This window comes from Acanthopagrus latus, chromosome 16, assembly GCF_904848185.1.
Source record: "Acanthopagrus latus isolate v.2019 chromosome 16, fAcaLat1.1, whole genome shotgun sequence".
Taxonomy (NCBI): domain Eukaryota; kingdom Metazoa; phylum Chordata; class Actinopteri; order Spariformes; family Sparidae; genus Acanthopagrus; species Acanthopagrus latus.
Window position 1 is genome coordinate 5,212,126 of NC_051054.1, and position 26,522 is coordinate 5,238,647.

At 41.1% G+C, this 26,522-nt stretch overlaps 5 protein-coding genes across 11 annotated transcripts in view; 4 read left to right on the top strand and 1 right to left on the bottom strand.

The window, feature by feature from the left end:
* The window catches only part of map4k5 (mitogen-activated protein kinase kinase kinase kinase 5), a 30,710-nt gene extending 28,403 nt beyond the window's left edge, over positions 1-2,307 (top strand). For all 6 annotated transcript variants that reach the window (XM_037071544.1, XM_037071543.1, XM_037071546.1 and 3 more), the window contains 2 exons: positions 3-58; positions 1,332-2,307. In XM_037071544.1, the coding sequence (XP_036927439.1) occupies positions 3-58; positions 1,332-1,419 (144 nt within the window). In that variant the 3' untranslated portion in view covers positions 1,420-2,307. The remainder of the gene's footprint in view (positions 1-2; positions 59-1,331) is intronic.
* Positions 2,308-3,576: 1,269 nt separating this feature from the next.
* On the top strand, positions 3,577-12,841 carry cdkl1 (cyclin-dependent kinase-like 1 (CDC2-related kinase)). Of its 2 annotated transcripts, none has more exons than XM_037071577.1 (10): positions 3,577-3,997; positions 4,866-5,049; positions 6,932-7,053; positions 9,144-9,216; positions 9,593-9,683; positions 10,298-10,498; positions 10,617-10,699; positions 10,793-10,849; positions 11,055-11,216; positions 11,972-12,841. In XM_037071577.1, the coding sequence occupies exons 2-10, from the start codon at positions 4,882-4,884 to the stop codon at positions 12,071-12,073; spliced, it is 1,059 nt and encodes a 352-aa protein (XP_036927472.1). In that variant the 5' UTR covers positions 3,577-3,997; positions 4,866-4,881; the 3' UTR covers positions 12,074-12,841. The 2 variants fall into 2 exon arrangements, with proteins under 2 accessions (XP_036927472.1, XP_036927471.1); XM_037071576.1 differs by having other exon boundaries at positions 3,578-3,997; positions 4,804-5,049.
* Positions 12,842-13,046: 205 nt separating this feature from the next.
* Positions 13,047-16,237, bottom strand: dmac2l (distal membrane arm assembly complex 2 like). Its single transcript, XM_037071594.1, has 6 exons — positions 16,158-16,237; positions 15,465-15,634; positions 15,282-15,385; positions 14,514-14,722; positions 13,585-13,756; positions 13,047-13,492 (listed from the first exon to the last, which is right to left on the bottom strand). The coding sequence occupies exons 3-6, from the start codon at positions 15,374-15,376 to the stop codon at positions 13,378-13,380; spliced, it is 591 nt and encodes a 196-aa protein (XP_036927489.1). The 5' UTR covers positions 15,377-15,385; positions 15,465-15,634; positions 16,158-16,237; the 3' UTR covers positions 13,047-13,377.
* l2hgdh (L-2-hydroxyglutarate dehydrogenase) lies at positions 15,744-21,460 on the top strand. The gene is made up of 10 exons (XM_037071572.1): positions 15,744-15,835; positions 17,450-17,565; positions 18,230-18,381; positions 18,595-18,726; positions 18,807-18,969; positions 19,059-19,093; positions 19,175-19,342; positions 19,666-19,823; positions 19,987-20,118; positions 20,243-21,460. The coding sequence occupies exons 1-10, from the start codon at positions 15,744-15,746 to the stop codon at positions 20,436-20,438; spliced, it is 1,344 nt and encodes a 447-aa protein (XP_036927467.1). The 3' UTR covers positions 20,439-21,460.
* Positions 21,461-22,894: 1,434 nt separating this feature from the next.
* sos2 (son of sevenless homolog 2 (Drosophila)) overlaps positions 22,895-26,522 on the top strand; it is a 29,007-nt gene continuing 25,379 nt past the window's right edge. Inside the window, exon 1 of the mRNA XM_037071541.1 lies at positions 22,895-23,792. Coding sequence (XP_036927436.1) covers positions 23,709-23,792 — 84 coding nt within the window. The 5' untranslated portion in view covers positions 22,895-23,708. The remainder of the gene's footprint in view (positions 23,793-26,522) is intronic.

The following is a 26,522-nucleotide window of genomic DNA, read 5'->3' on the forward strand; positions in this document are numbered from 1 at the left end:
AGGTGACCCAGGAGATTTGTGATCCAAGCAGAGTCTTCCGCCTCCTCGGATCTGACAGGTGGGTGCAGAGATATTTCATCTTTACATCAAACACAGAGTGAATGAACACGTACTACAAAAAATCTCAAAGGACAAATATCACGCCTCACCTTATAAAGAAACAAGCAGGACAACAAATAGGGCGTCGCTCTCCCTCCTCCCTCATCCTGTTGATCTGTCTTTCCACCCACACTATAATTTCTCAGCCCCCCTGACCTCCATCATAACAGGCCCTTGTGATTATGGCCGTCCTCCCTCAGGTGTTACTACCTGGAAACCAACAAACAACCACCGCTCGCCTGCTGTGTTGTGAGCCCACAGCCCTCATCTCCTGCTGCCTCTCACTGTGTTCGTCTCTCGGTCTCTACCTGACCTCCTCATCGCTCCACCTCACAGGAAAAACAGGAACCACATAATATTTCACTGTTTGCTTAAAAAATGACTAAAACCATCAAGAATAATTTCCTGTAGTTATTTTAATCACCTCAGCTCCGGACTGATGTCATCATGTGATTTAGCTCCCCACCTTTCTCTCTCTCACACACACAAACACACTTGGTGTATGATGCTTTCCCAGCAGTGGTTCTTGATAAAGCCGCCGTGCCCGTGGCGCTGCAGCTCTCTCTGCCCAGCCCCTCCATGTTTTATTCACTGCCGCCCGGGCACTGCCAGCCTGGTTTGAGTGTCTCTCCATGCCTCTGTAATTTCATCTGATGGAACGGACAGTATGGACTGTAGCTTCCCTGCTCACCTGTCACCGCCACGAGACGGAAGATGCACCCACAGCCGTCATGATCTGACTGTGACGGCGACATTTGGACGGTTACGTGCCGTTTAGCATCAACTGTCAGTCCTCCGGAGAACGACACCAAAAACATGATGCTTAGAGTTTTGTCACCGGTTGACGTTGTTGTGAATCAACTGTGCACCTGCGTCAGTGCAGCAACAGGATTTGATGACACGTTTCCTTGTTCAGCTGTTATAAAGCAGAAAATTGGCTTTTGGGGAGACGAGGCAGGAAATATGTCATACAACTGTCGTCTCTCGCGTAACAGACTTAATAAAAGTACTTTAATTGGCTTGTATCCTCTCTTGTTTCCTCTCTGGCTGAGCTACCCAGCTTCCACCTTACAGGCATGAGGGGTATTTTACCCTGAAATGTTCAAATATTCTAAACCCAGAGAAAACTAGAGTTACCTGATTAACATTTAAGTTTCCCAAAGGTAAAACAACCATCGTCTTTTAGTATTTTCTGTGACATGTGCTAAGTATCCTCTGTGTTTCCTCGGCAGGGTGGTGGTTCTGGAGAGCCGGCCCACAGACAACCCCACGGCCCTCAGCAACCTCTACATCCTAGCAGGTCACGAGAACAGTTACTGAGCCTCTCCCAGAGGTCGGATGGTTCTTAGGAAAGTAGACGAGACGCCTAACTCCAGACTTTCACCTCAGAAAACATCTGTTTTTTGTTACTGATCACCGGATCAACAGGTCAGCCTCTTCAGCCTTACACCAGCGCCACGTTCACTGTGGCTCTGCTCATCGCAAAACAAAAGGAAGCCGTTGTGAGCAGAAGGTGAAGAAATCTCAAACGAACGTTGTTACTTTGCATTTTTCTCACTTTTCCGTACTGTGGACTGAGTTACAAACAAGTTATCTAGAGGTATTATTGACAAAAGTGCCATTAAAAACTCACAAGAATTTGTGATTGTATTAGCAAACGATGGGAGATTTATTGTCTTATTGTCTGTAACATGTCGCTCATAATCACTGCCAGTGGCAAAAGTTATTAGGCTTGAGAGGAGATTTTACTCTGTAGTCAAACTAATAGATCAGTTTAAACAGAAACCCACGAGCATTGTGGGTTATTTAAGCAATATTTATTAACCTCATGTTAAGTGATAGGGTATGTTTGATTTACAGACAGTGACAGCGCGGTCCTGCTGTGTGAGGATTAACTACCTAGTGAACAGTTCCTGAGCAGCTTTGGGTTATTTTTACTGCTATGTAATATAGTCGCATCTCTCCTGCTCTGCTGCATTTTTAGAAGTTGGATATAATGTACATTTTCTTTACCCTCCTCTTTTATAGACCTTTTACTTCTCATTATTTGCACCATGTAAGCACTTTTGTACATTTTTTTATTTAAAATAAAATGACAAAATGAGGGACAATGCTAGGTTTTGTTAACATCTTCGCATTCCCTTCGCAAAATGTTTAATGTATGCTGTTTTTGTAATAAAAAACGCCGTTGTTAACAAGAAAACATGAGCAGACTGTGGTTTATTTTTGTGTTATGGTGAGTGTGATGTAACAGCTGATGATGTTGAGTTTCTCCTCATGATGATGAGTCTCTGATGGGAGGAACGAGGGGGACACGATGAGTATTAGTTTCCATCATTTCCCTCTTTAGTCTGCCATTCCTCTGACTTCACCAACCTGCACTAATTGGTCCCAGTGCAACAGAAGAAGACGTCAGGATTAAACCTGCGTGTTTACATCTCACTGTCGTATGTAGAATGATGACAGACGGACGGACGTGGTTGTGGTTGTTTTGATGGCCACGAAAAAATGAAGTGGAGCGTTTGAAATCCTACAAACAAAAACTGCCCACTGAAACTGATTTCAGACGTGTTTAGGTGTTTGTAAAGAGAGGAGTGTCGGTGAATTCCCCTCTGAGTTGTTTACCTGCTTCTTTATTTTTACACTTGTCTCTGACGCTCAGTCTGCCAGGTGTGAAAGACTACAAATCAACAGAAACCCCACAGGAGTCTCATTTCATCTGTGTGTATATATATGTGTGTGTGTGTGTGTGTACACAAACATTATAAATGTATATACACACACACACACTATGTATAGTGTGTGTGTGTGTGTGTGTGTGTGTGTGTGTGTAAATAGAGGTGAAGGTGGGTCCAGCTGTTCCTATGGGAACTGTGGTGGAAAAGGGAGAAACGTGTCAAGTTGCTCAGAGTGAGAGTCAGTGGCAGCTACAGGAAGTGAGATGATTTTACCTTCAAAATAAAATGTTTTTATATAAATGAAAGCAACAGTGAAAGACCAACCCCTGAGATATAAATCAATTAATAAACAACAACAACAAAAAAACACAAAGGATACAAATACAAAAGCTACATATTTCACAGTTTATTCAATATATAATAAAAGTACTCTCAAAAGTCAAAAACCAACATCTTTGTTTTGCTTTAAAACACCAAACTTTACAATATTCAAACAGGTAACAAAACAAAATCACTACTGTCAGATTTGCTCCTGTGGAATATATTAAATTATATTATCACAAAGTTTTATTATTTGTGCTTTAATCACTTCCTGCCTTTTGTTCTCCTGCTTTGGTTCGAGCATCTGTATGTTTTGTTTTATTATAAACCCCATAAACTCTTCTTCCTGTCAGGTTAGGGTTAGAATGAGGTTAACCCAAAGTTCATCATGTATCACAAACAATCAGTTTGTTTATTTAGTTTGTTTGGACATTAAATATATATGTTTTTAGAGATTTCTAAACAGATTTCTTTGCCAAAACTGTGTAGTGCACCTTTAAAAGTTAAAGATGATGTTGTTCGATTCAGACAGAAAAAAGAAATGAATAAGCTTCAGTACAGTTGAAACCTGAACATGCAACAATAATATATGAATACAAATTAAATTCCCTCACATGCTTGTTGAACAGGTTGGATAAAGTGGCCAGACTCTTTCCTCTGGATGTGTTAAAAGATGGAGGAAGTGACGTTCTTTCGCATTGGATTTTATTTTGAAAGTCGTGACCGGATGCCAGGGTTTTGCATTGTGTGTGTTGACTCTTTAAAGCTGCCTCCTGCTCTCCTCTGCAGGGACAGTTGAGCTGTGGTCGTCCTGCTCGTCGTGTGGAAGCAGCAGCAGCTCTTCAGACTGAGCTCAGATCATTTCTGCCCGATCAACATCTGTCAACATCTTCACTGCAGTAAGTTGAGACTTTTACATCGCACACAACAGGAAGTGCTTTTCCAGGAATATGTGTTTGTGTAAATATTGAGATGTGTTAATTTTTATGATCAGCTGGTTTCATGTGGGAACTTTCAGGATTAAAGGAACTATTTTTCCATCACATGAGAGCATTTACCTTCAGTTATAAACATGCAGTCTGAGCTCTTCATTCATCCTTTCTGCGTTTTATTCAATATTTTCCATTGTTTGTGTGTTTATAAGTGCAGCACTTTGATTTTATTCCCCCGGCTGTTCCCTCTGTTCTCTCTGTTTTTGCTCTCTCTGTGCCCGCAGGGAAAATTACCTAATATACTTTGCATTGCAAATGTTTTCGTTACGCAATCTAGCTGTTGGAGACAGGTGTAATGTTGCCCCAAAGCAATGAAATCAGTCTTTTGGAGGCAGTTTAAGAGCTTACCCTCACATATGCAGGAGAGGAAACTCAATCTGAGCTGATTTGATAAGATAAGATGAAGAAGGAGTGGATGAAGGGGAATACTTGTGTGTTCTTTTATTACTTTCAGCTCTGCTTTTCACAGTAATTCAGAATCTGATGCAGAAACAAGTCAACATTTCTCATATCATAGGAAGAAAAGCTGCGATGTGTTTTTTTTGTTTTATGAAATCATTACTGAATCTGTTCCGGAGAAGACCAAACCCTCACATCACCCAGTTTTGATCCTGATTGTGAATTTATTCCAGCTTTAATTGAAGTATTACATAAAAGCAGCAGGTGGTCAGATTGGCCCCGCTGACGACCCCTCCTGCGTCTCCTCTCTGCAGAGACAGTCCGGCCTCCTGAGACCCTCACAGACAAGTGTTTGTTTTCCCCTTCTGGATGTCAGCCGGTGCAGCCTGAGGATGGAGAAGTACGAGAAGATCGGAAAGATCGGAGAGGGCTCCTACGGCGTCGTCTTCAAGTGCCGAAACAAAGACACGGGACAGATCGTCGCCATCAAGAAGTTTGTGGAGTCGGAGGACGACCCCATCATCAAGAAGATCGCACTGCGGGAGATCAGGATGCTCAAGGTCAGTTATCATCTTTATACCTTCTGTTGCTTCTCACAGAAATCCCCTCATGTTAATGTGTCTGACTGACATTAAATTAAAGTAGCAGCAAACCAGGTTTACCAAACCATGGAAGTCCATCTCAGCCAGGAAAGATTCATTGTAATTAATTTCTTTTCTATTTTATTTGTATAGCTTAAAAAACATAAAACACCAAGAACAAATGTGGAAACTCTGGTTGAAATTAAAACAGAGCAGTGGAAGACTTGAGTGCAGAGTCAAAACTGAGGTGCAGTTTAACTAAAAAAATGTAAACACTATCTTTATAAGAAAGCCTTTGGAAAAAAAGGAGTCTCGGAAAAAAAATCTTTTAGTCAAGATATAATAAAGTATCCCATAGTTACAGATACAAAGTCAAAGTTTTGATTTCATGAGTCACAGTTTTGAGACACTGAAACAAAACATATGAGTTTGTATGTCAAGCTTTGGCTTAAAGTTTTTAGCAGAAAATGTCAAAATCATGAGATAAACGTGAACATTTGGACGTACTGTAGGTCAAAATTAAACAGTGAGTCATGTTTCATCTTATCAAGACAAAATACTGAGATTAAAAGTCTAAAGTATTAGATAGTGAGATAGTGATAGGGATTTAGTGCATAGAAATGTGGCTACAAAATGAATCCTAAATCAAAGATTGTGGGGTAGCAAATAAAAATTATGAGATAAAAACTCATAAATTGACATTAGAATTAAAACAGCAGCAGTTTATTGCTCCATTTCTGACAGGAAAGTTATTTTTTAAAGATAAAAATGTAATAATTTTGAGATACTGCATCATAACTATGGAAAAAATGTTTAGCTCATTCAGTCAAACTGAGAGACACAAGTAAACATTTTAATGTACTAAATCAAATTTATGTGATGGTGAATTATCTTTTCAAGATTATGAGATAGCAAAACAAAAACATTTTAATTATTCTTCCCAAGATGTGCTTCATATCTATTAATCTGATTTAATGAAAGAAGCTTGTACAGGATATAAAAACCCATGTGATACTGTATCAGAAAAATGTCAGAAATATAAGATTAAAAAACATTTTGACGTACTTAAGTCTGATTTATGTGAGAGAGAGTCATCAATTCAATTTGAGTTTCGAAGAATTTAGAATTTTCTCGTGACTAACTAACTGAAACACTAACCTTTAACCTTTTAACATCACTTTTACATGTAAATTGTTGTTTACTGTCTGTCTTCTTTATTTAACAGCTTTACATTCTACCCTGGAAATACAAAGTAATAACACACAGTCAAGCTATGAATTGTTGGTTTAATAGAAGTAAATCCTGTTTTTAGTCTTGGTCTTCTGTTGTGCAGCCAGCAGGACGGACAGCAGGCGATTCACTCTGCAGACGGGAGGGAAGCTGCACAGAGAAACTCTCGTTCAAAGAGCAGCGTTCAAAAGAAACCTCTTTTGAAGCGCTGAAATCAAATGTAGGAGCAAACCCTGCAGGGTCAGCGCCGACTGAAGCACTCAGATTAGAATGTGAAATGTATTTTAATAACAGGAAATGAGAGAGTGGAAGGGCTTCGACACCAGAGGAGCATCATGAGTCTGCAACAACATAAACAACAAAACCAGTTTGTTTCCTGTTGTGTGACACTTATCAAAGATGTACTGCTCCAGTTGTCGGTGGGAGTGTTGGTGGCCTGCTGGACACCAGCGCTCATAAATAGGATGGGATGGGGACAGGTTGTCAGGGACGACGGCATGTTTATTACCAGCTGTTAACAGTTTAGTCTGTTTGCTAAGAACAAGCTACAGATGGTTCAGTCCCCTGAACGGATGCGCTGGTGAACTAGTTTTAGTTAAGCCGTATTTTTCTTTGTTTTGTTTCTCTGCAGCAACTGAAACACGCCAACCTGGTGAATCTGATCGAGGTGTTCCGGCGCAAGCGGAAGCTCCACCTGGTGTTCGAGTACTGCGACCACACGGTCCTCAACGAGCTGGACCGCCATCCCAGAGGGTGGGTGTGTGTCCATACTGTTTACTGTAAAACAAAACAACACGCTACATGCATTTAGTTTAGTGTAATGATAAGTAACAGATAACCAGCCCTGTTAAAGGATAAGTTCACACAAAAAGGAAAATTCAGTCATTGTCTACTAACCCACATTTAACTTTTCTGGAGCTTCTCAGTAAAATAGTGTTCCAGCATTCTCCTAAACAACTGATGTAGATGGAGACTTGTTTTAAAATGTAAAAAAAACAACTAAAAGAAAAGATAGAATGGCTCCATGCAGTTCATCCAGTGTAACCCAATTTTCCAGAAGCTGTGAGATCCCAGATTGATCGTCATTTACACCCTTTACGTCTGGTCAAGTTCATCACGCGCCTGCTGCAGACCAGGAGCATGCTAACACTGTTAGCTCAGCAGCTACGGTGAAGATTTCAGCTTAAAAAAGAGTGTAAATAATGTCTTTACATGCAAACAATGTCAGGCATCTCCACAAGTGTAACCAAAAAAAGAATAGAATAAAACATAAAATTAAACAATAAATAAGGTTCATTTTGCATTTAAGCATACAAGTATACAGGAAATAATTCTGTCGTACATTGTTCTTAATTTTAGAGAATGTAAACTTGTCTGTAAATATAAAATACTGACATTGGAACATATTTAATGATAAGTTGATGTTGTTGTAAGATGATGAAGGCCATTCCAAGCAGTAGAAGTGTTAGAAACTTGTATATATCTGCATTTGAGGACTTTATTCTGAGTTATATGAAACGAACACACTGCTCAGTGTACTGTACGGACATAAAGCGACGACCTGAGAGCATAAATCTGAGCGCTGTGTACTTTCTATTACCTCTACATTACATGTATAGCACACTGTACTCGGAGCTTTGTCGGGCACAACGCTCGTCTCCCGGGAGGCTGACCTGCTTCCCGTGGAATGTTTACAGTGATGCTCTCCCAGAATGCCTTGCTGCCGGGGAGCTGTCGGGGCTCTTCAGGCCTCGGCAACATTTTACACGGAGTGTTTTCGCTGTCTGGTTCCCCCCTCTGGTCCTGGCCTGTAGCCTCCTGGACACAGAGGGTTCAAAAGAAGAGAAAACAAAGTGGGGAGGAGGGGCAGGGACTGGTATTAATTGCCCGTCACAAGGCTCGATTTAGCCATTCCCCTGGCAACACTGATAGATGATGGTCCCTGAACCAACAAAGGCCCCAGTGTTGAACATGTGGGCGCACACTGAAAACTCGCTCGCTGTCCTCTACAACTGTCTGAGGGAAAAGAGACGTCTGAAGAAACAGATCTGCTGCACAGAGGACAACTAGAGATGACAGCAAGAGGAGATGGATAAAGGAAAAGATGTTTTGCTTCCTCCTTTGAGACTTTTCTCATAATTATGCTCCATTCCCTGAATCCCCTGACACAAATGTGTGACTGCACACTCGTCTTTACAAGCTCAAACCAAACTTTGACCTCAGACATCACACTAAAGCCACCAAATACTCATGCACTAGAAAATGGCCATAACACACCAGAGAGATCACTTCAAAACACGACCATAACAACCTGTGACTGCAGTGGAAAATGGTGCATGTGGTGTTTTATGGAAAAAAAAACCTCTTGAGGCTACATGATGAGCAGAATGTGAAGACACAACATACATTTGCAAATGTTTTAATTCTTAAATCTACTGTAGGAAAAAATGAAATTGAATTTTGTGGAGAAGTAAAATTATTGTTCTGTAAAAATATGCAAAGAACAGTGAAAAATAATTTTAAACATATTTCATGGAACTTGCCTGAATCCATCCAAGTGCTGGTGTGGACTTCTGATCTATTTAACCTTTTACAAGAAACATCATATGTTTCCTTTAATGTTTACATGTGGGGGAAGTGTGTGTTAACTGAGTTGTGATGCCTTCAGTTAATGATATTGAACGTCTCGTGCTTTCTAACTGAGCACATGGTGCAGGCAGGGATACATGAAGGCGTCTGTGTGGAGAGCTTAAAAACAAATCCGACTGATGTGTAAAAACAGGGACTTCGTGTGTATAAAGAAAAGAATTATGAACGTAACATTGTGTTTTTATGTGTTACAGTGTTCCTGAGCACCTTGTGAGAAGTATAACCTGGCAGACGCTTCAAGCTGTCAACTTCTGTCACAAACAAAATGTAAGTGACTGACTCGTCCTCTGATTCTCCTCCAATGTGTCAATGTGTCTCTTCATAAGATATACTGTCTCGTCGTGGAAGCTTCCCTTCAGCTTGTTTTTGAATTCCTCAGGTCTCCTCCCTCCTTCAGCTCCCACCGAGCCGTCTGCTGCTTTATAGCTTTTTTTTCTTTTAACAAGAATTCCTTCCCCTTGGCTGACCAGCAGTTAATGTATCACCTAGACACAACAAGTGCTACAAGGCCCCCATTTAACAGGGAGGCATGAAGTCCAGAAAACACTCTCTCTCTCTCTCTCTCTCACTGTCTCTCTCACACCGACCCTTTATATTCTCTTCACCTCACGCTGATTTAACTCTCCTGCCTCTGTTCCTGCAGTGCATCCACCGAGACGTCAAGCCGGAGAATATCCTCATCACCAAACACCAAGTCATCAAACTCTGTGACTTTGGGTTCGCCAGGATTCTCAGTGAGTCTTTAACAAACAGCTGCTTTATATGTGACACCGCCACCTGCTGGACTCTGCTGTCCCTGCATGTTATATCGAGGGGTGTTGATGTGGTGAGTGAGTGTAGCAGGTTTCACATCAGCAGCTCAGAAGGCTTCAGGTGTTTGATGTTTTGATGCTGAAGCAGAACTTAATCAATCTCTTAAGATTTGCAGCCACAAGAGTGCAAGAGTGTATCATGAAATTTCTGAGTTTCAAAGATAAAAATCTGAGGAGTCACAAGATGATTAAAACCACAGAAAAAATGGAAAAACACCAAACTGTTTTCTCTCTGCACTTTCTCTCAGCTTTGCTTTTTTTCTAACAAGTTCTAAGAGAGTTCTACACCACCAGAAACATTATTCAGATGTAGTACTCTATAAGAACAAATGTAAGGTTTTCTATATAACTGAATACTTTTGATTAATAATCAATACAGAAGGTATAAAAAAAAAGAAAAGAACATGTAATTAGAAAAGACACCAATACAGATACATACATATGTGATCAGATGTACATGTTTTCTTCTACCTTCACCATGACCTCATACCCTTCGCACCTTATGTGACGTCTGTTTCTGCTTTCTCTGCCATCAGCTGGTCCCTGTGACTACTACACAGACTACGTGGCGACCCGTTGGTACCGGGCCCCCGAGCTGCTGGTGGGAGACACTCAGTACGGACCTCCGGTGGACGTGTGGGCGATCGGTTGCGTGTTCGCTGAGCTGCTGTCGGGGATCCCTCTGTGGCCCGGGAAGTCTGACATGGACCAGCTGTACCTGATCAGGAAGACTCTCGGTGAGAACAGCCTGCTGCTGAGGGGAAACATCATCACATATTCTCCTGGAAAGTAAAGAGAAATGAGCTTGATTTACTAAACAACATGTGCTGTGTTCGTCTTTCTCGTCCTCTGCAGGAGATCTGATCCCTCGACACCAGCAGGTCTTCAGCAACAACCAGTTCTTCTGTGGAGTTTCCGTCCCAGAGCCACAAGAGATGGTGAGACACATCACACACTCCATCTACAGGCATCATCACTGAATCACGTCAAATCAAAAACCTCACTGAAACATCTTTCTTTTCTGTCTGTAGGAACCTTTGGAGCAGAAATATCCAAATCTGTCACATCAAGCTCTGAGTCTCATGAAGGTAAAGATGTCAACTGTAGCCTGAAGGAGATCTTATTTTTACACCAGCGTCAGAGTCTGATTTCGTTTCAAACAAAACACACACACACAAGTTTTGAGGTCTAATCAGAATGTGCATATTTTACTACATTTCTTTTATTGTTTTATCTGTAAGAAAAAGTGATCAGAAACGGTGCGTAAAGCTCTCGATGGTCTCGTTGGTTCAGGGCTGTCTGAGGATGGACCCGTCCGAGCGGCTGACCTGTGAGCAGCTCCTCCAGCACCCGTACTTCGACAGCCTGCGAGAGAAGAGCCAGAGCACGTCTCGAGAGCAGGAACGCTCCAGCAACAAGAGGACGCGTCTAACTCGCAAACACCTTCCTCCCGGGGTAATCAACCTTCTATACAAAGACAATGACTGGATTTAAAACACTGTATCTAGGACTCAGGTTCAATTGTCTTTTTTAGAATAGTACAGAAGTACATGACTAAAAGTGAGTGTCCAATATCTGAAAAAAATCAGTTTTTATACCTTCAGGCCGACAATCACAGGAACAAATTGAAGGAATAAAAAAAGTTTGATCAGGGAATTCTTGCTCAGTTTATTTGCAGAATATCTTGGAACTTTGTGATAATAGAAGTCAGAATAAAGGATAATTGTTAATGCAATGAATATTAATACATTCAGGAGTGACTGTCTCACACTGAAGGACCTGAGGACACTGTCAATTGGTGAAAAATCTAAAGATAAATCAAATAATAAGGATTGAGACATGTTTGAATGTTGTGCCTTTTATTGATACATTTCTGTTGACAGCTAAGCAGATGGACCAGAACTAAACATTTTCCCCAACTATTTAAACATTTAAACTCGTGAAAAATGAACAATATCAGGGTTTACTTACATGGCTATACTTTATTTTTTTGTTTTATCAAGTCTGGTTTCCAACCAAGATGTACTGTAGAATAAACTTAACCATTATAGATTGACCAAAAAATAAAATGAATGTATGCAGCTACTTTTGGAGCAAACTCTGGAGCTGCATTTCCTTAAAAAAGTACTTTATTTAAATGTTTATCATTAAACCCACAGAAATCCCTTCCTTATCATTTCTCATCAACTCTCATTTCTTTCTCCATCCAGTATTTGCCACAGCTGACCAGCAGCAGCATCTTTCCAGCCGTGGACAACAAGAGGTACTACAACAACCTGCGCAAGTTCAACTATCACCTGCCGAACATCTAAACTCGCTGCTCACCAGCTGAATCCAACATCTTCGACCAGCAGCATTTTCTGAAAAACTCAGGCAATGAAGCAGATTCTGGCAGCACAACATTGTCTGTTTTTTTTTATTTTTATTTTTTTAAAGAGGATTCAACCACTTTTTAAAGTTGTGTTCACTGCGTGGGGCGTGTCGGCTGTAGATATAGAAGTCAGTCTATGCACTATTTCCCAACATGTGGGCTCAGACATGTTGGTTTACGTATGTTGCCTACATTTCACATGTTGCATTTTGTATAGTTTGTAAAGACAAGGAGCGACGTGCCGCTCTGCTCGTAGTCGCTGAGCAGCCTGAAGGTAAAAAATGATGCCTGGTTTGCCAAATGTAGTTTTTTATATGACGATGGACTCTGTTGGAGTGACATGTTTTTGTTAGGGAGTTTTAAATGTTTAATTGTCTTGAGTAAGTTAAAATGTAGGACAAGAACTTTGACTTTTTTTGTCATGACTTTCTGAAAATATTTATTGACTTCAGGAGTGAATACAGCCGTAAACATTCACATATTTACAAGCAGATAGCAGTAAAAACACCACATTGTACTCATTATCTCTGGAACCTTGGTGCTAAGGATGTTCGGAGCCATCCGTCTGTCCTCAGATGTTGTACAAATGCCAAACTAATCGAAAGAGAAATTATGTGACTTCACAACCTTTTTTTTTCTGTGTACCCACATATGGAGTAACCTTTATTACCTTGAATGTTGAGAATATAATAAACTAAAGCATAGTTCCCTCTGGTGTCAACATTATAAAGTGCTTTAATGTTTCTCTTTGCTGGGTCGTTTCTTTAAAGCTTGATTATACTACAAGCGTAGAGGTGATACATAAAAGGAACAGTTCACCCAAAAATGAAAATTGAGTCATTCGGTATTCATCCTAATGCTGATGGAAAGTCAGGTGAAGCTTTGCAGTCATTTCTGGAGCTTCACAGCAAAACAGTGTTGCAGCATCCTCCTAAACAAGTGACGTACATGGCTAAAACGGCTTGCCTACTGCACTTACAAAGGGCCTCAAGTAATTGTTGGACAACATTATCTTCTTTCATTTCACAGAAGATTGTCTAGTGTACCCTATGTTAAAGAAGATCAGAACAAAGCAGTGAAACATATTTCCTTAGCATTTAAAGGATGCGAAAAGCAAGACCTCTGGGTCTTTTCCTAGAAAAAGAATAAATAAAGTATAATTCACCCCCAGCCTGGGTCTTTTACTTTAAAAACCCTTGAAAAGTTGTCCATGTTTTCCAATCTTAAACAGGAAGTTGTTCTCAGTCACTCCAGGTCCAGTTCTACTTCCAGACGTGGAAGTGCCGTCTGCAGTCTTTCAACTGTCTTTTGTTTATCTGTGATTCCGGGAAGATCACTGAGGAACAGATACTCCAGATTCCTGCGTGGAATTCAAATTAAATATGACATTAGGAAACATTCGTCAGGAAAATGGATACAGAGAAAAAGATATAGAGCAAAACAAACACTCACTTGAGTCTGTGCAGCGCGATCAGGCCTTTATCAGTCACATTTCCACATGACACCACCTCCATCATGTACAAACTCTCCTGCAGATTCTCTATTGAGCTCAACCTCTCCAGGCAGGTGTCCTCAATGTAGATACACTTGTTAAACTTAATTTCTTCCAAATGTTTCAAACCATCTGGGAAAAACAAACAAAAAAACAGCATCAGTACACGATCTTCTTTGCATCAAAATAAATCTTTGTGGACACTGGCACCAAAAAAGCACAGTTTGGAGCAGAGCAGCCAACAAGGTCAGAGTTAGTGCTCCATGCGTCCTGCTCGGTGTAAAACATCCCAGTCTCTTGCGTCACTTTTGGATAAACAGTCAGGGAGAGGTGCACTTTCACCGTCACCTTTCCTTTCTTGTTAACACAGAGGGGAATCACTTTCAGGTCAATGGTCCAGGTCAAGCTCATGTTAACACAGTTAATGCAAAATTGAAACTTTCTGAGCATAGTTTTAATCTTTGATTTTGCCAGGCCCTTTAGTCTGTTATGTTCAGACTGAATTGTTAAGTTGATTCCGATTAAATTTGGTTGTGACTTTGAAAGTCCCCTGAAGATAAATGTTGATGACTTTGGTAATCTTGACTTTTCACCTTATTAATATTTTGCTTCTTCCAGCAAAATATTTCTGTAACTCAGAGTATGGAACACTATGAAGTACTTTTTCATGTATAAAGTTTCCTATTCGGATATTGGGACAACCTCAGGAAGGCCTAAAGCAAATATTTCTCTTTATTTTTCCATCTAAGATCTGGGTTTGTGGCTGAGCTTTAGTCAAGTTACATCTATTTAATTGAGAACATTCATGACCACATGGAGGGAAATGGAAATGAGAGTGGGACACTTCACAAGGACAAGAACATTATATTCTCCACGCTGTAACACTGACCCAGGTGGTCAAACCCTCTGTACATGATGCAAGATTCGGTGGCGTCGATTGCCTGGATCTTGTATCTGCCCAGAGGCCCAGTTGGCAGTCCGTTGTAGTCCTGATGCCAGCGTTCGAAACCTTGAAACCTCACTTTGGCACCGCATCTCAGCAGCCACTCTGCTGCAGCTCGGTCCGGACCCACAGTTTTGATCCGTTCATAGTCCACCCTGAGAGAAGATCAACAAACACTCAGTACAGTACATATTGATGACGTCATGTGATGTGGTTACGGTTGTTACTGAGAGGGCAGAAGAGACGAGTCAGCATAAAGTGCAACTGGCAACCTGCCCACCAGGTCAATTCTTTTAACCTGAGCAAATCACCGAGAGTTTGTTTATTTTGTTATTAATCAAGTAAAACACAAGATTGTCTCATTAAAACTTTAAAATCTTGTGGATTTGCTTATTTTTTTCAGCATCAATACTTTCATGAGAAGATAAGACAAAGAGACTGGAGCATTTCAAACGGAGGGGGTGACGTGGTTTTCAGCCTTAAAGCAGGTAAACCTATACTAGTAGTAACCCAAACTTAAATTATGGACCTAAAAATGAGCATAATGTTTCCTTGAATGTATTCTCTACTGTGTGTTTTGCTGCCATGTCAATAATAAGTCTTTATTTAGCAAGACTGTCTGTAAATCATCCCCAAAATACAATTTTACTATGAACATTGAGGCAGCAGCTATGAGCTAGCTACACTTAATCTGTGGGATAAATGTTGTCTCACTTGTTGAAGACTGCATTGAGCCAGCCCCAGAAGTGTCTCCGGCTCGACTCCCTCAGACCTACAGCGCACCACACTCCCCTCGATAAAAGCCTCATATCTTAAATCTGAAAGATAAAAAATAAAATAAATCAACAGTCGGCTCTTGTTTGAGATTTAAACCCGCGACGCAGGAGATGTTCTCACCTCTAACAGCCAGGGTTGTTTACATTTGGTAGGCGTCCATTGCTGTAACCGTTGACCCTCGTGGCGTAAGGAAAACGTGCCGCCCCATTGGCTGTACGTCCGAGTGGTAAGATGGGGGCGTGGTTACGTCAGTTGGGCAAGACCGGCGGCAGCAACGGCAGGATGAGGAGCTAGCAACGGCAGAACAGGAGGAGGCAACACAAAACAGAGCTCAGGGAAATCTTTGTGGCAGTTGTACGATGTCGAAGCTGCTGTGAGGAGCTTGTAGACGCTGTGATAATGATCCGGACACTGAGCGGAGCCTCTCTGAAGGCTGTCGAAGCAGCGCAGCCCAAACTGCTAAAGGACGTGACCACTAGGCAGCTGCACAGGTAAGAAGAATGACATAAGATGTGAGCTAACTGTGTGGAGCTGTAGTCAAGTAGAGCTTAATGAATACTCTCGTTCACTTTATAATTTTACTGACTGACAGATGAAGTTAAGTAAAGGCGGCAGACACGCTGCTACTTGATTTAATGACTAACTTTAATTGTCACTGCCGAGGAGTTTCACACAGCAAGATTGCACAATATGTCTGCTGAACCTGATCCTCACACCAAGCCACATTGTTTACACACACAAAACATGTGTCGTCTGTACAGCCAGGCATGATGTATCTACACTTGCATGCCCAGTCTACTACTTCTTACTTACTTGCAGGAGTCCAGCAGTCAGTCACTAGTTTTGCGTGAACTGCATCTTTAGGAAGGCATGTCAGCTGCATGCAATTATACCTACCAACTCTATTGGGTCGTCTTGGGACATAGTAGACAGCTTACGTAATGTGGCTCCTCCCCCTTCATACTCTAAGTAAACAGTGATATATAGATGTTGTAACTTGAAGGTATATAATATATTCAGCACTTTGTCAACTCCTTTACATTGTCAATGAGTCCTGCGAGACATCAGGACCCAGTGCCATCAGGGAATAGTGGATCCCTTTTGGATTAAGTGTTCCTCAGGTTTGAGCAAAGATGGCTGGACAGGTTTTTACACGTTTAGACCGTCCTCTCCTTGAACGCAAATTAATCAACAAAGCCCCTGAAGCCATGTTTCTCTTTAGAACAATTGCAGTTTTAGCACATAATTCTTCCATTGTTTCTAAATGGTGATCCAGCGATAGATGCAAAGCAGCTATGACGCCTTAGCTGGTTTTATTGGTTCGTCCCCCGTCCTCTTGGTTTACAGCCCTTTGCCTGGTTCTAATTTTCAGAGAATCAAAACAAGATGTTGTCTGTTGACAATGTTCTGAGCATTTTTACAAGCACTGGATTTTAAGTGTACTCCCGGGGTCGAACATTGTGTACTTCCAGTTCTTAGCAAATGCTTAATTATGTAAAATCCTGTGGTGGAGTGTGGACAAGTTTTGGTATCTTGGCACTTCTGCTTACACTCTGAGCCCACTACCTCACTAGATCAGAGCCTGAGTGATACAAGATTTTTCAGGGCTGATGCTGATATGAATAACTTTATTGTCCACAATGACATCCGTGCATTGAAACAGTGAAATTTAATTGGAATTTATTGCAACAATTCACTTATTTATTGGCCATACCTGTACAGAAGTAAAAAATGAAATATTCAGCTTGTGGATGATTGGTTTAAGTTGTTTATGCTGCTGGACTTTAGATTACTTTAGGAGGGACTCGGGTTAAATTTTTCACAAGAGTCCAAATATTGTGACTTAATGTATCTGTATAGGCCAGTATCAGAGCTGGATATTCTCTTCGTAGATTTGAATAACCTGTTCACTACCACATTTGTGTCAAAGGTTTCCCTGCTGAATGGTTTCAAAGGTCTAAAAGCTGCTAACAGTCAGTTGGACATTGAACCACTGACCTTAATCCTCTGTTCGGCCTTCTACCTTTAGCAACCTGTAAAGCTGGTTGGTTATCAGTAACCATCCTAAATTTTAACTGTCTGTATCTCGCCTCTTTGTTTTCCAGGACGTGTGATGTGGCTGTAGTTGGAGCCGGCATCGTGGGCCTGGCCACAGCCAGAGAGCTCATTCTGCGACACCCGTCGCTCAGCTTCATCCTGCTGGAGAAAGAAAAAGAGCTTGGTGGGTTTAAAGTTATTGTAGGGAAGGAGGACGACAACTTGTTCTAAAGAGAGAAATGTTTTGAGAAATGTCACAGTATTTAAAACTAGTTGTATTGGCTCTGTGCTCCAGCACATTGGTTATGAAACAGAAGAACGACAATGAGGCTTAAGTGCCAAGTCTTAGCTTTAATTTATAGGTATTGGATGAACAGCTGCCATTGTGCTGCACACTGTTCAAAATCTGCTAGAGTCCCGCAGTGTTTAACCACTGAACACCCGTAAAGCCTCGTAAGCCTCATTATCAAGCAAACATCTTAAAAAGTAAACTTAAATGTCTTGCCAGTCTTACATTTTTAACATTTCAGTGATGTGTGTGACATTTTTGGCCTCGGAGGAGTTGTGCAACATTTTGGGAGAGTCTCTTCTTCTGGCCAAGAGATAATCCATCCCATAAAAACAAGACCTTTAAAATTGATGATGTGCTACACTGTGAGCTTGTGGGATTGAGTGAGGTGCTAGTTTGGGAGCAGCTTGGATGAAGCTGGCTGAAGTATCCCTCTTTGAATATATTAGACATTATAGGTTAAGGATTTCAAGTCCCTTTCTGTCAATCTAAGGATCTTAATGAAACCCCTTTTCTGTTTTGTTCTTCTTCATATTGTTCTTCAATTCAAACTCTCCAGCTGCACACCAGAGTGGGCACAACAGTGGAGTCATTCACAGCGGGATCTACTACACGCCAGGCTCGCTGAAGGCCCGACTGTGTGTGCGAGGAGCCACTTTAGCCTACGAGTACTGCGAGAAGAAAGGGCTCCCTTACAAGAGATGTGGAAAGGTCTGTCTCAGTGTTTTAACCAGATAAGAACATTAAAATATGCATTGAATACTGAATGAAATAACTCAGTTATCATATAGATGGAACTGTCATTCTGATGACTCTTGACAGATGAATTACAACATGTTTGTGTACCACATATATGGAGCTGCAATATGAATCTTTGAGCTGTGTCAGTGTTGGTATTGATCAATATATTTCTGCGTTTGGCAGCTCATCGTGGCTGTGGAGCAGGAGGAGATACCCAGACTGAAAGCTTTGTATGAGCGCGGCATGCAGAACAACGTGCGCGACCTTAGTATTATCGACGCCAAGGAAATTCGAGAGCGAGAGCCGTACTGCAGGGTAAGAATCTCGCAGGCGATGTTGTTATTCATACAGAAGAAAAGACGACAGTGATGGCCTATAGAGTGTCGTCCTTACAGGGTATAATGGCCTTGGATTCGCCCTACACCGGCATTGTGGACTGGAGGATGGTGGCTCTCAGATACGGCAAAGACTTTGAGGAGGCGGGTGGCAAGGTGGTAACAGAATCTGAGGTCGATGACATCTCCATGGTCAAGGAGAGCTCAGCTGGGAGTACTGAAGGTAATGAATAGGTTTCTGTACATCAATATGTCAATACAGTCAGTTTTGAGCGAGGGTTGTCAATATGTAATTGTTTTTTTCATTTGCAGGAATGAAATATCCGATCGCAGTCAAAGACAAAAAGGTAAGACACGTGCAACTAAAAGCATCACAATGTTCAGATTGTGTTCTGTCTTTTTCACTGCTGCCGTTATTGTTTCAATAGGGGAACGAGATACGGTGCCGTTATGTCCTGACCTGTGGAGGCCTGTACTCGGACCGCCTGTCACAGATATCTGGGTGCAGTCGGGAGCCGCGGATTGTCCCCTTCAGAGGAGATTATTTGGTCCTGAAGCCAGAGAAGCACTATCTGGTCAAAGGAAATATCTACCCTGTAAGTCTGAAGAAACCATATGTCCAATCTCCACATTTCTAGTTTCTTTAATATTCTCTGTAGGTTCTAACTTTGGCGGCCTCAAGTGGCAAAAATAGATTAACTTGAAAATCATGTAACCTGAAATCAGTAAGCTGGTAGAAAAAATATTGAGAAAACTGGTTCAGCTGCTGTTGAATCCAGTTTGGATTTCCTTGTAAGTGTCAGTACGTCACTGCAATTATATTGATTTACAAGTAGATCCACAACAGATCAAAAACTACCTTCTGCATATTTACATTTCCCTACATTTTAGTTTTGCTTTTTATGATATACACGTTTAGGTTCCTGACCCTCGTTTCCCGTTCCTTGGTGTTCACTTCACTCCGCGGATGGATGGAAGTGTTTGGCTCGGTCCCAACGCAGTCCTCGCCTTCAAGAGAGAGGGTTACAAAGTGTACGATTTCAATGCCCGAGACTTCGCAGACGCACTATCATTCAGGTACAACGGAAATTACTTTCTCTCTTCCTTTTTTCTTCTTTGTGTTCTGTCCTGGAGCTTTATTTTGAGAAGAGACAAAGATGATGAAGTCATGTTAATAACAGTGTAATTGCCCCATGGTGGGCGATACTGAATATTTAATCGTATCCTTTTTATTGTTCAGGGGCCTTCAGAAGCTGGTGATGAGGAACATAACGTACGGGATTGGAGAAATGTATCGAGGGGTTTTCATTGGTGCACAAGTCAAAATCCTGCAGAAGTACATCCCTGAACTCTCGCTGAGTGACGTGCTCAGGTAGAGAAATAATGCAAGAGCTAAAAATGCATGCACACTGCAGGATATTAGGTGTTTGTACCACAATTAAGAGGATAAATTATCTGATTCTGTTTTCTCTGTAATCGTCATTGTTCATCTCCAGGGGTCCTGCGGGAGTTCGAGCCCAGGCTCTCGACCGAGACGGAAACCTTGTAGACGACTTTGTATTTGACGGCGGGGTCGGGGATGTGGGCAGTCGGGTGCTCCATGTGCGGAACGCTCCCTCGCCAGCAGCCACCTCCTCCCTCGCCATCGCTGAAATGGTCGCAGATGAGGTGGAGAGTCGATTTACTTTGTAGACAAACACGGCAGAAGGGTGAAGGGAACCAAAGTGAAACTAGAATGTTGTATGAAGCTGCCATGACTTCAGTGTCACCATCATTGTGATGACCTTTTTTTTTTTTTATCACAGGTCAAGCCTTAATTTAGGAGGAGAAAGTGAAATATCTTTGCCTGGATTAGATTTTTATGACAGTTTTTACTTGAGTGGTGCTGTTTTAGGTTGTATGTTTATGCGACATTTTAAGTAAAAACTTATTTTTCTACACTACATCTCTGTCTTACAAAGTGTACGATGAATTACTCCTAGTAAAATTATTAAGCATAGAAAAAAAGTTCAGCTTCAATAATATCAGTTTGCAATATCAAAATACTGAAACAAATGCTGAAATACTCTTACATAAGGTTTTCTTTCAGGAACTTATGAACTTAACTTTTGGGAGATTAGCCTTTTTTAAATGAGGGATTTTTAAAAGTCGTGGGTGTAATTCTTCTATGGATGTTTTATTTTACTCTTGAATACAACATGTGTGTTTTTTCTCTTCAGCTACTGACTCAAGGAGAGAACTTTGTCTTTTTTGTTATAATATTGTAATGCCTGCTAGTCCCAGTCCAAAATGCTGCGAAACTATTTTCAGAGAGAAATCTCCTAAATTGATTAAACAATCTAATTTATGAGTGTCTCTGGTTTTGAGACACGTTTCAGCTCATTTTGGACTGAAATGAAACGCACAGTTTTAGATAAAAATACGCACAGTTAATGAAGAAAGATGGGTTTCTGTAAACTGATGTAAGACTAAATATTCAAAGGTCATGTTTACACAAAACTGAGAACATGGTTTTTATAAGTGATTTATGTGTTTGTGGGCAGTGATTTAATCCTGCTAGAGTTATCTCTCTGTTAGAGCTTCAAAGGTTTCACACATTGCTAGAAATACTGTTTATAAAAAAGTGTCACCTTTGCTGATAATTCATGCCATTGATTGACAAATGAATGTTAAAGAAAATGGTGCATAAATACATATTTTGAATAGCAAATAAACGAGTGTTTGTGGTTTGTGACATGACATTTAAACACAGGCCACACATGCTGCAGTATGTTGCTCTGAGGTGCTTTTTAAAGGGCGTGTTCACAGTCTTGTGCATGAAAAAGTATGTAAAATATTGTGTGGCCAGAGGAAACTGCATGTAATCTGATAAAACGCCTCTAGTGATGTCACTCAAGTTGCATTGTGGGTAATGTAGGCATGAAGTTTTGACAAGCTGTTGGACTCAAAATCGACACAGCAGCACCAGAGATATCACCTTTTTTATGCCAAGCACTCTTACTTTTCAATACTTGGTGCCTACATTACCCACAATGCAATTTAGGCACCAAGTGACATCACTTGAGGCAATTTACCAGGTTACATGCAGCTTCCTCTGGACTCTACTTTTATTCACATGTGTAGTGGTTCTCCACAGGACCTCTACACACACTTTTAGATTAAAATGTGTAAAAATTCTGGTTTAAAATATTATTTAAAAAACTATAATTACAGAAAGGGTTCTTCCACATAATGTCCACGTTGTGTGGCCCATAGAGCGGGTGACTTCTGCTAACTGAGGCAGCTAACTTCCTGTTCAGCGCCCGGCTAACATGAATAAGGATAAAATGATTTAATTGTGCGGCTCCTCTAGACTTTCCAAATGTTATTGGACTGAAAGGACTCAAATAATAATTATTGCCAGTCCAAAAATTTTACCCACTGTTTTACATCCTTTTCTTTCACAAGTTTAGCATTTAGCGGTTACGCTGGAGATATACTGCCCCCTATTTGTTCGAGGTATGAAATCGAAAGGTGTCAAATTCTTACATATTGCACCTTTAATAAGAAAAATTGTGGATGATATCAGGAAGAAAGTTGGGATTTTTTTTTTTTTTTTGCACGACTTCACTTTCTTCCAAGGTGCATGAAGAAGAGAGATAATAAACAGAGAAAGAACTATTTTACTTCCTAGTTTTGACCTTTTACTGATTTATTCCAGCAGTTGTCTGCAGCAGATCAGGCACTTAGTCAGTTTGTCCACAAGGAGGCAGGATGTCAGCAACAAACACGCTGTTTGAGCCCCAACGTAAGCACAAATTATGTCTCAATGTGATGCTTCGGCTGAATCCAGTTGTTTTTATGATTTTACTGGAAGTGCTTGCATAATTGCTTGGAAATAAAGTGGCTTTATTTACATGTACCTGTCTCATAAAATCAATTACGTGACGTTTTGACTGTGCTGTTTTAGCACCACTCTCACAACAGGAAAGTCATTAAATTAAAGGTTGATTTTATATAACCTCTTTTTTAAATATATATATATATATTCCGGGAATTATTATAATTATGTCCCCAATATGAGATGAGGCAGAAGTCCAGCCTTGTTTTTTTTTTTTTTTTCTCTGTCCAATAAAATGTGAAATTACGCAGCGTGCGTGCCTGACAGCGGAGCGCGGCGCAGAGAGCAGCAGCAGACAGACAGGCAGCGGAGTTGGTACGAACATCTTCGACTTCACAAACCAAAAACACCTCGACTGCTCCTCAGCTGCCCCGCTCACAGACATGCCTCGGACTGCTCGCTGTCCCGGGGATTCGCGTTGGATTTAGCGGCCGATCGCTCCGGAAAAGATGCCTGAATGTGAAGTAAACAGCGCAGGAGAAAGTGTGCCTTGTTTGGAGCTGAACGGGTCGTGTGCCACAACATAAAACTCGGAGCGCATCAAGGCCAGCAGCAGCCTGTAGCACCAGTTAGCTAGTCGGCTAACGCTAGCCTGCTAACGTTACAGGTGTGAAGGCAGCAGATAACCAAACATAACTTGTAGCTGTAGTTAGCTGGCAACGAGCTGAGCTCCCATGTCGTGACTTAATACTGAACTTAATGTGCCTATTATAAGCTTTTTAGGAAACGCCGAGTAGCAAGTATAACACTTGGCAACATTGTTGTTAGCCATTAGCTTTTTAGTTAGCCGCTGTCCCGTGTTTACAGCAGCGGCAGGCTAGCCTCGCTAGCCACCGAGCTAACGACCTAACTTTATAGCTACATGTGCTTATTTTCTTTTTTAGCTAATTTTCCGCTGCTTAACTCGACTCAGCTCCGGACTTGTAGTGTGGTTTGGTGATATTCTTCATATTTGCAAGCGGGACTATTGGACTTTTTCCACCGTGCCTGCCCTGGACTGACCCACCCACAAGGACTATCTATCCGGGGCCGATGCTGACAGTTCAGCCCGGACCACGGCAACGCCAGGAGCCGCTACAGCAATGCAGCCCCAGCAGATATACGACTTTTCAAGTGACGAGAACAGTCACAAATGGAGAGGCCTGTTCGTGCAAGCTTTACGAAAGGTAACACCGCGATTACTACAACAAGTAGCCGTCTCCACACTGCCTTTCAAAACACGTATTCCCATACTGGTGATTCATTGGTTTGGGGATATGGAGGTGCTGGGTTCATCTGCATTCACTGACGCAAAATGTGGTTGCATGTTGCCAAATTATCAACCACAAAAACCCATTATTATTGTTATTATTATTGTTGTTATTATTGTCAGTAGGAGTATCAGTAGTGCTATGAGGGATACAGGCACATCTGTCATGTAACCAGCAGCAGTATTCATGATTTCTTTTTTTTTTTTAGACACAGAAAAATCAAAAGGAAAGCATGTGAAAAACGCTAATTTCCAACATGCTCCCAGTTGGAAATAAGTGGTTTTCCTGCACTATAAATGTCCCCCATTAAATCAAATAAATGAGAAATAATCAATGGTTTGTCGGTCGCTCTTGTCAGTATCTAAACTGATGTCTTCATCGTCTGTATGTGGCTGTTTACAGTTTGTTTATTCAATAAGTCTCTCACTCAGAAGTTCCCTATTATGATTTTTTTTCCCACACTGTTTTTGAAGAAGTTGATCAGTTTGTGGAGTCACGATCTGTCGACAGTGTTTCGTGGTTTTGCGGGTGAACAGGTCATACTAATAACTTGCACGGTGCTCAAGTTACCTGCAAGTCCTGGGACCGCTGCCCTGTAACTCGAAGGCACTGTCAAACAATATTTGAAATGTGTGTGTGTGTGTGTGTGTGTGTCGCTGCCAACGACTTTATTTGTTCCTCATTTCGTCAAACAGCAAAGATGCATCATCTGTGCACGGTAGGGCCCCTCTGCAGCTGTTTTTATGATGAGTAAAAGTCAAGTGTCACTCCGTTTTCTGAAGAAATGCAACCTCATTCTCATAAACCCACTTGAAACTTTTTGGACAGGAAATATTTTTATTTCAATGTCACTGGTCAGCAGGACTGACACGTATCAGTTCCTTTTGGACTGTCCCTCTCTTTCACTTTGCTTGCATCATCTTGGCTTCTCCCTCTCATCACCAGATTTCTTTTCTCTGTTTTCTGACCCCCCCTCCCGCTTCCCTCAGTCTTGCACTCAGACTTGCAAACTCATGACAATCCAGCCCTGAGTTCAAACTGAAAACACAAAGTTATCGCTGCTCTGCAATGTTTCACTGTCAACTTTTTTTTTTTTTTTTTTGCCTGGCTGTTCCATTAGGTTACACTCAAAAAAAAAGCCACATTGTTTAGATACTAGAAGATGCACACAGCTCTGCCTGCTGCTCTCCCTTTGAAAAGGTCCTGTGTGTAAACCTACCAGGCTCTGTCAAGATCCTTTTTATATGTTTACGTGTCCTGATGTGGTTGGAGCTCGAAAGAGTCACTGAGAGGGACACAGACTGCTGTGGAAAAGCTGTGTTGTTGTGCAGAGAGACAGGGCAAACTATGATACAAGCTAATGATTCAGTGTTGCATTAAGTGTAGTACAACATGTCGCTCACCTTGGAGACCTGGCAGAGGTTTGAGTTCAGCCAAACACCAGCAAGCAATTCTAACCTTTACCTTTTTTATAATCCGGCCAGTTCACTGTCGGCATTCCTCCCTTATGATGCATCACTTCCAACTTATAACTGATCCGCTTTCCAAAATCACTGCTGACTAATATTTATTCAACAATACCCAGAAGTCATGCTTGAGTAGAAGTGTAGATAATGTGTGAAAACATTGCTTACGGTAGAAGTGAAAGTCACCCATCCAAAAAGTACTGGAGTTAAAGTCTGAGAGGATCTGATTTTAAATGTACTTGAGGTATCAGCACTATCTTTACATGTATGTATATACTCCGAGTTGGCCAAAGTACATTATTTACTTAAGTAGAAATACAGATTATAGGTCTCATTGCCATTTAAATAAACAATTTTAACATTTGTTGGTACTTTGGCTCTGATGCAACATACAGTCTGCACAGTAACTAGTAACTAAAGTTGTTACAAAAATGAAGTAGTTGAAAAGTACTATTATGATATAAACACATAACTTGGTAGAAAATGGAATTACTTAAGTGAAGTAAAAGTACCTCAAAATTGTACTGAAGTGCAGTACGTGAGTTAATGTTCTTGGTTACATTCCATCACTGTTAACTCACCAAGACTTGAACAAAGACGTTATTACAAGAGAAAGTTGAAACTTCACGGCATGTGAGACGTTGAGTATTTAGAAAAGGGATGCTTTTTAAAAACACTGAAGGTCTTGAGCCCTGAAATAGATGAATACACTGCAAACAAAGTTTATTTTGAAAGCATCAAAGATGCATGCCTGTACTCCAAAAATAGACCTCTCAGTCTGTCCATATTTTTTGTGCTGTGCTTTGATGAAGCCGGTTAACTACCTCTTTTGTTTTAAGTGTCTGCTTTAGACTTGTCAGATCAAGAGACGCACAGTCTGCTCATCCTTCTTTCTTTCATCCTTCATCCTTTTAGAGTCTCGGGACATTTGTTTATCATAAGATGATCGAAATCACTCCAAGAAACTGTTAATTTTGTCATCCACTATTAAAATGTTTGTTTAGAAAACAGTGCTTTGTCACTTTGGCCAACAGATCCCCAGTGGCTGCAGAGGCAACCAGCCATGTAGCAACATCTTGTGTATAAATAACACAGTCCTTTCTTTTTCTGTCAGTTAGCCGTGGCGCAGTCGAGATGGTGTGATGAATCAGGTGAAACTGAGAGAGCAGGTGGTGGGCTG